Here is a 13,467-nt window from a genome sequence, read left to right as displayed (position 1 = left end):
GTTTATGTAATTACATAATTTATTTAAAGATTATAAATTTGCTTCTAAATAACTGTTTTTCGTATTTTATTTCTTTTTAAATTTCATTTAATTACTTATTTGTTTATTTATTTATTTGTGTGCCTGTGTGTTGCCTCCATGAGTTTCTGTGTAATGTGTGTGCAATGATCTCAAGAGCCAGAAGGTGGTGTTAGACCTCCTGGAACTGGAGTTACAGATGGTTTTGAGCTGCCAGGTGAGTCCTAAGAACCAAACATAGGTTATCTGTAAGAGTAGAGTGCCTCTAACCACTGTGCCATTTCTTCATCCCTATCTAAGATAGTTGGCCTTTTGAGACAAGGTCTAATGTAGCCTAGGCTGGCCTTGAATTCTCCATGAAGGCAGGGGTAACCTTGAACTTCTGATTCTACCTCTACCTTCTACCTCTACCTCTCTAGCATTGGGATTACAGTTACAGCGACTAAACCTGGCTTAATTTACTTTATTATTGTTATCTTAGAGATTCTTGGCAGTAATAGAGATCAAGCCCAGGGCTTCAAGAATTCTAGAACTGAGCTACACCCTAACCCGCACTAATTTTTAAGATTAAGCATATCTATACTCCGTAGAAAGAAAAAACATATAAACACACATATACATACATACAGCTAGCCCTATTACTTAAATTTTTCTTTATGTTATCAGTATCAAAATGTCATATTAAAAAGCACAATAAAAATATCAGAAAATTAAAGTTCTAACTTTGATTTTCAGAATTGTCATTTGTAAGTTAAAGTAAATCAAAAGTTTCTCGTTTTTCACTCTGTAGGTAATGGGTTTAGTTACACTAGAGTATCTTAATCCATAGTATGTGATAAGCTTAAAGAGACACATTTTCATGTGTATGTATTTTTTCTGGGATAAGCAGATATACAACAGATTGTCAGAAGTATCCAAGACTCACACCAACAACTAATTATGAAAAAGGATGTCTTTTAGTTTGAAAATTGTATGACTCTTACAAATGTAACTCTAGGCATACTTGTCTTTGGAGGTGGGGCTGCATCATGGAGTACTGAGGGCCGCTGTGCCTGGGGATCCCTGGTATTCTGGCAGCATTCTGAGCCAGTCTCATCTGATGGGCTTGAAATGCTCCACAGTTCATGTTGCCTCTTTGCATTGTTTGCACACTGATCAATCTTGGAGGCTATAAAAAGTAGAAATGGAATTCATATTTTTCCCCTTGTTTTTTTTTTTAGACAGTGTTTCTCTGTGTAGCTCTGGCTGTCCTGGAACTCACTCTGTAGACCAGGCTGGCCTTTAACTCAGAGATCAGCCTGCCTCTACCTCCTAGGTACTAAGATAAAAGCCGTACAACACCACATCCAGTACATATATTTCTACAAATTTATTTTTCAAACATAAAATGTTAAAGTAAAAGTAATTCAATTAGAACAGAATAGTATAAAGCAAATAGAATAAGCCGTATTCCCTTTTATGATCCCAATATTTATAGGACTGGTAACTACTATAAAAAGTTGGTCACTTCCAAATTTCTCTATCTACCATTTCTGGGAGAGAGGGAGGGAGGGGGAAGGGATGGTAAACATTAATTCATCTCATCATGGAGTTAACACTACTGATTGTAAAGTAGTACATAACACTACTGATTATAAAGTAGTACATAAACAAAAGACCAAAGAATAATTTGAGCAAATGCCTAAATAATGCAACAGATCTTAGAAACAATCTGGTTCTTTGGCTCATAATTTTATGTGTCTGTGTGTGCAGTCATAGGTGTTTGAGGGGGGAGATATTATATGGAGGGGCAAAAATGTCACTGCTTCTCATGCTCTTACTTAACACCTATATTCTTCAAACTTTCACCATATCTGGTCTTTGAACTCCATCTAGTAACTCTGCATGTGTAATTAATATATACAGAATGAAGGAAGCGGAGTCTGAGGATCTCTGTAATTTTTACCACTGATGGAGAGACACAATGCTTACCTGTTGCTGTAACATCTGGGGGGCTGTTTGCCTAGGATGCTGCTGTGTTGTTGTTGTTGTTGTTGGTACAGGAGCTGGAGGTTGCTGCATTCTCATCTGTTGTAACTGCTGATGTTTTTGTGCATACACTTGTTGCTGCATGTGCTGCAGTCGAAGCTGTGCTAAGTTAATCTGTCCAGGGGTTTTACTAATGTGGTTTGTACCTGGAGGAACTTGCCCAACTACAACATTAGGAGTATAACCAGGAGCTGGCTTACTCTCTATTACTAGATTACCTGAGGGTTTAAAAAAATAAGAAGGATTTACAAATAATCAACTAAATTGCCCACTTTAAAGATGAATCATTATCTTTTCCTCCTCCTGACAATTAGCATCTCAGAGCATCCAACAGCAAAGCACAGATGAGCGCTAGGTCTAAAGATAGTAATTAGAAACTAAATAGATTCCAAAGCCCCTTGAACCCTCCCCTAAATAAGCTCATTATTCAAAACACACTATCTGTTCTTATACACGTGTTGGTGTGATGTATGTGTGTGCATGTGCGTTTTGTGTGTGTGGATGGCTGTGGGCACGCACAACAGTGCACATGTGGAGGTCAGAGAACAACCTTTGGATGTCAGTCTTCACCTTTCCAGCTAGTTTGAGGCACGGTGTCTTTGCTGCTGCATAACCCAGGCTAGCTGGCTGGAGACTGAAAGAGACATTATTAGAGGAAGGATCCAGTCAGTCTGAATCAATTCTTCCATGACAAAGACTCCAGGATACTCATGATAGCTGCTATACTGATTCTGCTTTCTTTTTTTTGAATGTGTACAAGTGTTTTGACTGCACATATATCTGTGCACCAACCACTGTATGCCTGGGTGTCTGAAGAGATCAGAAGAGGACATCAGATCCCTTGGAACTGGAGTTACAGACAATTGTGAGCTGCCATGTGGTGCTGGGAATCCAATCTGTGTCCTCCCAGAGTGGCTAGGCTTTAACCACTGAGCCATCTCTCCATCTTCCTATCTGCTCTCCAATTGACAATGGTAAGAGTAAAATCATTTTCTATGGAAATTCAGAATGCTTTACACCATTTATTCCTTTAAACTGGTCATTTCCCTCCCTTTTTATACAGTTGTTGCTTGCGGAGAATAAAAGGTACGTTCTAAAAAGGCACGATTTAAGGTAGATATTGGCAGGCTACAAAAAAAAATCTATTACAGTCAGTGATTTTTTTTTTAACTTTTTGAAAATGAAGAACAACAACAACAACAAAACACACACACACACTCACTCACTCACTCACTCATTCATTCTTGGTGAGTAAGCCAAACAACAGTGATTTTCTGGTGCTGCATCAAAGGTCAGAATTGAGTGTCTTCTTTCTTTCATTTACCCAAGGAATGCCTTATTTTAAATGGTGCAATTCAAATCTCAAGGACATGACTATTTTGATCAAAAGTGTGCACCACCACCACCTGGCCCTGACATGATTATTTTGAAAGTGAAGATATTCCAATGGATGACGGGTTTCATCTGAGTCATTTTGTTCCATTTCATTTCATGTTGAGACAGGATCTTACTAGGTCACCTACACTGGCCTCAAACTCCTCCTGCCTCAGTCTCCTTAGTAGCTAAAATGACAAAATGAACTACTTGCTTGGCTTTTTAGTTCTCAAGTTTTTTGTTTGTTTTTTTGGTTTTTCAAGACAAGGTTTCTCTCTGTAGCTTTGCGCCTTTCCTGGATCTCACTTTGTACACCAAGCTGGCCTTGAACTCACAAAGATCTGCCTGCCTCTGCCTCCCGAGTGCTGGGATTAAAGGCGTGCGCCACCACCGCCCGGCTGTTTTTTGTTTTTATTGTCTACCCAAACACCTTTCACCCATGGTCTTTAGGTCAACAATGTGGAGCAATAAAAGCATAGTTTCTTTCTTTATCAAGTGAAGAGTTCCTTTTGTCTAATACTCCTTGGGACATGACTCTAGAACATTTCAGTGTTCTCAAGCTCCTCCTCCACTGCACCACCTGACATGAACTACTAAACATCTATACATTATGCAGACAGTCATCATTTCTATATAAAACAATCAATGTTAATTTTGAAAAGGAAAGGCTACAAATGAACCACACTCTACAAGGACTGAAGAGCAGAGAGCATGCTCAGCGTGCCAGAGGACAGGGTTCAACACCAGCACCAAAAGCAAAAAACAGCCTACAACTAAAGAGTTTCCAATATAGCACATTTCTTATGTTATTCACATTTTAAAGTTAAAAATTTTATCTAGAATTTGCTTAAATGGTTTTTCTTCGCAAATTAATAGTCCAAATCATATCCTTGAAAAGATTTCTCACCTAAATTCACTACATTTTTAGCCCAGAAGGTGGGATCACAATGGAAACGGATTGCTCCATTGGCAGCAGGAACAGGATCACATCGTGCTTTCAAAATATGACGTAACTGAAAAGTAATCTTCAAGGGAAAAAAAAAAAATCACATCAGTCTTAAAATTAAATGCAGTTCAGGTTAGCCTTGAACTCACAATTCTCTTGCCTCAATTTCCCAAGTGTTGACTGGAATTATAATTATATGCCACCAAGCTTAGCTACTCTGTATCTTTATCTACAGATGGTTACAGTAGCCAAAATGCTTACTTATCCTTTAACCAGGTGTTTATATTTACAATAGAAACAACATCCCATGCTTGTGAACAATAGTCCCTTAGGTAAAGTAGATACTATGTGTCTCACCAGGCGCTTGCTGTACAGTAGTGCCGTGCTGCTGCCACTTGCAATGGCCCAGTTTGTAAAGTTCATGACGTGCTTCACCTGCCGGGAAAGGCCTGTGATGTCATTCTGCTGCTGCAGTAGCTTCATCTGTCTTTCTTTCGTAACGTTCTGAAACAGAACAAGAGTGTCACTGGAGAATTTAAAAAGTCACATACAAAAATGCCTCTATTTCCTTCAAACAATGGTACAAGGGAAGCTTGTAATTATTTCATGAGTATATGAACAATCTGAAGGAAGTAACTAACTAAAGTGGAACTAGACATTCCGGTTCTAAGTTAATCCACTCCATTCAGGACATCAGCAGTAGTTTATGGCTTTTCTTTCATCAAATAATAACTGTTCAAAATAGTGTCTTCTTGCTTTTAGGTTAATCCAATACAATATGAGCTGATCTTGAAGAATCATTTTATATAATCTTAACTAACTGTACTTTCTGGGTTAAAGAAAATACTGAGTTACTAGTGCCACCTACTGGTACAGCTTGAGGACAAGGTTAAAATTTCTCAAGGGAAAAATGATAAATTTCAGAGATTAGGCAAACTGGTATAAAAAAAATTAGGCAAATTGGTATAACCAAGTTCACAAAGAAAACCCAGTTTCAGGAAAATGCTGCAAGGAAGAATAAACTTCTCATAAGAAACCACTACCCAAAAAGGGGTGGGCAATGTCCTATATATCTTGCCAAAAATAACCTATCTACTTCTTCCTTAACCATTTTCTTCCCCCCAAATTATTCGACTTCATTTACTCAAGAATATTTTTCAAAAGGGAACAAGTTCATTTATAATATAAATAAATGGACAAGTGTTCGACAGACAGAATATTGATCTTACTAGAAATCATCAATTCTGCCAGACAGTGTTGGCGCACACCTCTAATCTTAGTACTCAGGAGACAGAGGCAGGCAGATCTCTGTGGGTTCGAGGCCAGCCTAGTCTATAGAGTGAGTTCCACGATAGCCATAGCTACAAAGAGAAACCCTGGCTCCAAAATAAGAAAACCAAACACCACCCCCCTCAAAAAAAAGAAAAAAATAATTTTTTAACAAAGTGTAGGGAGACCTCTCTTTTACAGTTTAGTAAAGTATTAATACAAGAAATAGGTATTTTAAAAACTATTAACGTGTTAAGAGCATATAAAATATTTATCAGAAACATTTTTATATACACTTTAGTATTAACATGCATTTTAAAATTCTGAAGCTCTTGAAATAAATTTACAATGACCACTTTTAGATGTATGGATATAAAATGTATCAAAAATAGTTACTACTGACTGCTCTGGAGTCTAATTGTTATTCTAAAGGAAAAAACTCTACTAGGGTTAAAACTCACTGACTACAAGTACAATAGGAATGAGACTCCAAACATCAATGAGACGTTCAAGACTTTTAATATCACTACTATTTTTCAATGTAAAATGTATTTAAAAGACAAGAATTCATATATTTTGCTCACAAGATTTCTTTTACATATTGCTACCTGTCTCATATTTTTAAAAGGTTCTATGGATAAATGAAATAGAAACAACCCTCTAAAGATGATCTAATGTTTATACTTTAAAAACCTCAACTTGTATAAAATTCACATATGGCCACGCAGTGATGGCACATGCCTTTAATTCTAGCACTTGGGAGACAGAGGCAGGTGGATTACTTTGAGTTCAAGACCAGCCTGGTCTATAGAGTGCATTCTAGGACAGCAAGGACCACACAGAGAAACCCAGCCTCAAAAAAGAAAAGAAAAGAAAAGAGAAAGAGAGAGAGAAAGAAAGAGAGAAAGAGAGAAAGAGAGAAAGAATGAAAGAAAGAAAGAGAGAAAGAAAGAAAGAGAGAAAGAGAGAAAGAGAGAAAGAAAGAAAGAAAGAAAGAAAGAGAGAAAGAAAGAGAGAGAGAGAGAGAGAAAGAAAGAAAGAAAGAAAGAAAGAAAGAAAGAAAGATTAAAGTTCGTATTTGAAATTTTCTGAAAACAGAAAGATTTAGATTAAAACTTAATTTGGGGACAGACAGTAGTGGCACATGCCTTTAATCCCAGTACTTGGGAGGCAGAGGCAGGTAGATCTCTCTTGAGTTACAGGCCAACCTAGACTATAGAGCAAGTTCCAGGTCAGCTAGGGCTACACAGAGAAGCCCTGTCTTGAAAAACCAAAGCACAAAAAACTTCATTTGGATTTCAAAACAGAACTAGAGTCTCAGAAATTTTATAACTATGTATTAATCTCAAAATACGAAACACAGAGACCTAATACTATAAAATTAGTAATTATGGGGCTGGAGTGATGGCTCAGCGGTTAAGAGCACCGACTGCTCTTCCAGAGGTCCTGAGTTCAATTCCCAGCAACCACATGGTGGCTCACAACCATCTATAATGAGATCTGGTGCCCTCTTCTAGCATGCAGGCATACATGCAGACAGAACACTATACATAATAATTAAATCTTTAAAAATTAAAAAAAAACTTAGTAATTAAGTTCAAGGTTTATATATTTCAAAATGTGGAACATTTTTGGCAAATTATAGAAAATACATAAATGGCTCAAACATAAGCCCAACTTTACTTATTTATAAAGAAGGTAAATTGAGGCCTCTTGCCAGAAAGGAAGAAAAGAAATTCAAAGGGATTGTTTTGTCTTCATTTATATCATGCTTTATTAATAATTCTTTCCTAAGACAGTATCACTATTACCTAGTTATATGACTTTTTAAAAAAAGAAAAAAATGTTTTATGTCAGGCATGGCGGGTACATGCCTTTAATCCCAGCACTCGGGAGACAGAGATAGGCTCTATATAGATTCAAGACTAACATGGTGATTTCCAAATAGGCCAAAAAACAAAAAGAAAAGACAAAGTGTTAATAAAACTAACTACAAAGTAACTAAACATAAAAGGCTTTCTTTCCCAGTAGTACCAATCCTGGATCCTTAGGAAAATGCTACAAGGAAGAATATGCCCCAACCCATTTAAAAGAGCTTTCAATAAACATAGAGAAGAGTTGAAGAGTAAAAGAAGCAGGTTTTGTTTTATTTTGGCTTTAACCATACCTCTAGCTGCTGTAAGAGAGATTTTCCTTTCTTATTAATTTCATTGATAAGGGTGAAAATGGCCACTTTAATTTCCTGTTCTACTCGTTTGTTAGTCTCATTCACTTCTTTAATCCTGAATAAGAGAAATGCATCATTAGGTTATCAGCTCGACCTGTGTCTGATTCATCCAACTAGGCACTTTTCCAAGTAAGTAATTAAAGGTAAGTATTTGTCAACATGTACAACTTATGTTGCACCAGACCTAGCCACTTAATTAGATCCACAGTAGTCATACAAAGAATGAATTCTATATTTAGTAATTTAAATTAAGCTCACAAAGACCACTTTATTCATCTGTAGAACACTATCACATTACTATGGCATGAATGTGATACACAAGTGTCTAACACTATTGGCTGTCAATCAAATTTACTACATATATATTGTCTAATCCTTTTTTTAAAATTCCACTTAAGATTCTTTCTGCAAACAAAATATAAAATAATATCACAATGAATAGTTACAACCTTTTGAAAGAGCAAGAATATAAAAGTATCCAGTTTTATTTCAAACTTTATCACTTCAAATGTGGGTTCTAATTAAGACTGTTTCATAATTTCCTCTCAAATTAGCTTTGCACTATAGATAGTTAAAAAAAATTTTTAAAAAACCCACAATATATATTAAATCATTGGGGGTAGGAAGCACGCCTGTTAGCAGTGACCCAGGGCATCTTTTTTGCTAAGAATGTGTTTATCCCCAAAGATTATGAAGCAATCCATTTTTAAAAAATACCTCTTACACTATTTCATAAATAAATATATCCACCTATAGTTACATTTATTAAAATTCTAGTTACAAGTATAAAGTGCTAGACTGCTTTCATATTTATAAACTGAGAAGCAAGCAATCTCATTAATATAAGTAAAATGTCAACACTCAACCATAATATTTAGTCTTTATCTTTCATGTATTCTACTTTTGACCACACTGTCTTTCATTAGTCAAATATATACACAATTTCAACACACTCTCAGCAATATAATGCAACTTTTTCCTCCTTTGCCTGTATATGACTGCTTGCTTACTTATTTGCAAATTTTATTGAATTCTGTCCTTATTAAAGTAAATGGAAAAAAAGTAAATAAAATATAAAGTTACTGCCAGGTGGTCGTGGCACATGCCTTTAATGCCAGCACTTGGGAGACAGAGGCATGCAGATCTCTGTGAGTTTGAGGTCAACCTGGTCTACAGAGTGAGTTCCAGGACAGCCAAGACTGTTACACAGAGAAACCCTGTCTTGAAACCTGCCTTTCAAAGCCCCCGCAAATTCTTCTCTCTCTCTCTCTCTCTCTCACACACACACACACACACACACCCATGGGTAATATAATATACAGACCTCCAACATAAAACAACTAAACCAAAAAACAGAAATCATGAAGCACAATGGAAGCAGAGAATAGTTTCAGAAAGACTTACTGTACTTAAAAACATGTCCATTAAAAACTAATGGGGGAGGTGGGAGGTGGAGAGATGGTTCAGAGGTTAGGAGCTTTTTCAGAGGATCCAGGTTCGATTTCCAGAACCCAGGTGGGCAACCAACAACCATTTGTAACACCAGTTTGAGGGGACCTAACACCTTCAGGCATCTTCAAGCACCAGGCATGCAGTGTTACAGATATACACACACACAAATCACCCATACATATAAAACAATTTTTAAAATAATGGCCAGGCAGTGGTAGCGCACACCTTTAATTCCAGCATCCGGGAGGCAGAGCCAGGCGGATCTCTCTGAGTTTGAGGCCAGCCTGGTCTACAGAGTGAGATCCAGGACAGGCACCAAAACTACATGGAGAAACCCTGTCTTGAAAAACCCAAAATGAATGAATGAATGAATGAATGAATGAATAGATGGTGGGTGGGTGGATGAATGAATGAATGAATAAAGTGGGCTGGAGATGGCTCTACGGTTAAAAGCACTTGCTATTCTTACAGAGGACCTAGGTTCATTTCCAGTACCCATACCAGGAAGTTCATAACCATCTATAATTCTAGTTCCAGAATTCCAATCCCTTCTTCTGGCCTCTGTGAGCACACACTGGAGCATGTACAGATAAGCAAGCAAATATACATATACATTTTTATTTAAGTTTTTTTAATAGAAAAATATTGAATAAAAATTTTAAATACTAGGGAGGGGAGTTGTGGAGAGAAAACTGATTAACAGAACTTGCTGCAGAGTTAAAAGAATGAAGTTCAGACCCCAGCACCCACACAACAAGCCAGACTGATGCATTCTGGGTACCAATCCCAGGTCCACTGGAAGGGCAGTAAGTATTCAACTGCTGAGCTATCTCTCCAGTCTTGCCTTTTATTTTCTTTTGGTCTCACTAAAGATGTAAAGTTTCGTCATACACAAACCGCTATTTTATTCAAATATTTAATACTTTGTACATCTTATTATGTGCCATTTTACCATCACAAACTAATGGTTTTAATATTCAAGACAAAGTTTCAGTATCATCGAGTCTACACAATTAACTACAATTTAACCCTATGCATCACTCTCAGGAATTTCCAAGTTTAAAGTGCTCCAGTTCCAAGTATATGTTTTTTTCCAGTAAAGAGTCCTAACTTTATTAATCTGCCCTCTTTAGAGCTTACTACCACTTACCCTATAATCTACTTTGTTAATAAATATACCTAAACCAGTCCTGCAGACCCAAAGCTGCAGGATCTCTACAACACAGGGCAACAACAGGATATCCAAGAGGAGTCCCAGTGAGGGCCCAGCATTGATAGTGTAGCAGAAACCAGAGACCTTAAAACAGACCAATGGTTGTTTGCAATGAACACTCGCAAACAAAGATATATGGATAAACAGGTTTACTGTGTGACTCACTGTGTCACATTACAGCTTCCATGACAAGATTGATTTTTCCCTCTTTTTTTCTTTCTTTTTTTTTTAAAGATTTATTTATTCATGTATTTTACATATATACCAGAAGAAGGGATCAGATCTCATTATAGATGGTTGTGAGCCACCATGTGGTTGCCAGGAACTGAACGCAGGACCTCTGGAAGAGCAGTCAAGTGCTCTTAACCTCTAGGCCATCTCTCCAGGCCCTGTCTTTTTTGTTTTTCTTTTAAATTTTATTTTATTTTGGGGGGAAGTTACAAGGGCAGAGGGTGGATACAAAGGGACAGGGAAATGAATGGGATCAAGATGCATGATGTGAAAAACACAAAGAAACAATAAAAAGTTAAAAAAAATTTAAATACAAAAAAATTAAATAAAATACATAAATGTACCTAAATAGAATAATTATAAAATAATGAAGACGATAGTCATGGTAATGATAAAAATAACAGCAGCTGGCTGCTTAGGATGCCAAAATCTATATTACAGATTCACCTTATATTGCTGCTAATAAGCTAAGTAGTTTTGAATAACTGTTTGATGAGAAAATAAATTTGTTCACTACTGTGGTGGTTTTTTGTTTTGATTTATGTTATGTTATGTTTGCATACATATGTGTGAGGGTAAGAGCACAGTGTAGAGATCAGAGAGATGGTCTATCACTGAGCCTGGAGCTAGGCTGGTGGGCAGGAAGCCTGAGTCATCCTCCTGTCTCTACCTTTCATTGCTCTGGGCTAATGGTGGGTATACAGCCACACTCAGCTTTCTATGTGAGTGCTGGGCTATTTATCAGGTCCTCGGGCTTACACATCAACAATTCTTACCCACTAAAGCCTCTGTTTACTATCAATACTTTCTTTGCATCTCTACACAATCTCTAATTTTATAATTCAGTTGTCTTCATATTAACTTATTTTTCCAAGTTCAAATCTCATATACATTGAAGTCTTATTAATTATTTAAAAAAAAATCAATGATATATCCTCAAAATCTTTTTAATGTTGCTAAACTTTAACAAATACATCAAGTGCAAATTTTATCATTCTGTCTATTAAAATTTACATCTTCTACGAATGTTTAATGTAGTAGGAAAATATATTTAATCTAGATGCATTCTTCCTTAACAATCCTTACAGCAAAAATCTTTTTTATGCCACAGACTTACCTATTTTGCACTTGTGTAGCTGCAAAGTGAACGTAATTCTTCTTTTCAAGAAGCTTAGCCAATAGATTTTCAATTGCACCTTTCTGATTTTGAAAAGCTTCTTCCAAAAACTGATACCTTAAAACAAACAAAAACTATATTCAAAACAGAAAATTTATAATAACATTTAGGAAATAACAGTTACATGAGTCAATCTTAAAGTAACTCTATCTGCTGCTGGTCACTTGTATATTACTACAACAGCAACTGTTAATGGCAATCCAATACCATTTCATGTGGAAAAGCCACATGAAAGAAAAATTTCCTCAGAAAACTATGAGTACTCTTACTTACATGAATTTTAATTAAAGGTTCTATATTTTTAATCCAAATATCTGAATAAGGTGTACACAATTTAAATCATAAAACACATACTATACAAACACTATCAAAATCACTAGAGTTCCAAAAATATATATATAATAAATCTACTACCTTAAAAAAAAATTTAAGAGTCCAGTGTTCATATGGCATTTTAATTCCAACAACTGACTGGTATTTCTTAATACAAAGAAGAGGTAAGAAGTAGGGGTGTGTGTGTGTGTCCACTTAACATTATATACATCATGCTAATATATATAACAAAAATCTCACAAACATTATGCATAACCAATGAAACCATGCCTAAATAAATACAATTTTCAGTTTGAGATTCTTATTCAGTTAGTTCGCAACCATTTTGAGAAAACTCTCCATAAAGGGTCAAACACATTAAAATTTGTATAAGAGTTAATCGGTAGCACAAAATGCATATGTATTACTATAGGAGGGATACTTATATGCTTATAATATGTACTCATAGTCTTGGGAGGCTTAGGCAGGCAAAATTGCTCAAACTAGGAAGGAGTCCATGAAGAGGCTAGGAAACAGTGAGATCATGTTTTGTTTTGTTAATTTATCTTATAACTGAGTGGCGATAGCACACGCCTCTAATCCCAACATATGGGAGTCAAAGGCAGCCAGATCTCTGTGAGTTCGAGGCCAGCTTGGTCTACAATGCAAGTTCCAGGACAGTCAGGACTGTTAGACAGTGAAACCCTGTCTAAGAAACAAAGATATTTTGTGTATAACTGCTTTACCTGCATGTATGTATATGTACACCATACCCAGGTGATGGCAGAGGTCAAAAGAGAGCATAAGATCCCCTGGAACTGGAGTTAAAGACAACAGTGAACACCATGTGGGTATGAGAGCCCAACCCAGGTCCTTTGAAAAGAACAAGAAAGTGCCTTTAACAGCTGGGCCATCTCCCAGCCCTGAGATCCTGTCTTTAAAAAAAAAAAAACAAAACCTGGCAGACATGGCAGCACATGTCTCACGGAGCACTGAGGTAGGAGCAGGACTATGAGTTCAGAGACATTGTGACACGGTCTCAAAAAGCTACAGTAAATAAATCAATACTGATAACCCATGAATAGCTGACAGTTTTCTTAGGGCATGGCTCTCTGTAGTAGTACAAAGAAAGCTCCGGTGGACAGCCCCACTCACGTACATGAACAGCATAAACTGGAGACAGTGGATGGTCACAAATAAACAAACAGAGAGATAAAATC

General features: G+C 36.5%; 1 protein-coding gene across 3 annotated transcripts in view; it reads right to left on the bottom strand.

The window, feature by feature from the left end:
• The window catches only part of Trim33 (tripartite motif containing 33), an 84,830-nt gene that overhangs the window by 28,295 nt on the left and 43,068 nt on the right, over positions 1-13,467 (bottom strand). For all 3 annotated transcript variants that reach the window (XM_059265988.1, XM_059265989.1, XM_059265990.1), the window contains exons 5-10: positions 11,876-11,992; positions 7,803-7,917; positions 4,724-4,870; positions 4,328-4,445; positions 1,990-2,264; positions 1,022-1,186 (exon numbers count right to left, since the gene is read on the bottom strand). In XM_059265988.1, the coding sequence (XP_059121971.1) occupies positions 1,022-1,186; positions 1,990-2,264; positions 4,328-4,445; positions 4,724-4,870; positions 7,803-7,917; positions 11,876-11,992 (937 nt within the window). The remainder of the gene's footprint in view (positions 1-1,021; positions 1,187-1,989; positions 2,265-4,327; positions 4,446-4,723; positions 4,871-7,802; positions 7,918-11,875; positions 11,993-13,467) is intronic.

The sequence above is a fragment of the Peromyscus eremicus genome, chromosome 6 (genome assembly GCF_949786415.1).
Source record: "Peromyscus eremicus chromosome 6, PerEre_H2_v1, whole genome shotgun sequence".
Classification (NCBI taxonomy): Eukaryota; Metazoa; Chordata; class Mammalia; order Rodentia; family Cricetidae; genus Peromyscus; species Peromyscus eremicus.
Note: the sequence above shows the minus strand (reverse complement) of the source record. Positions and strands in the feature narration are given on the sequence as shown.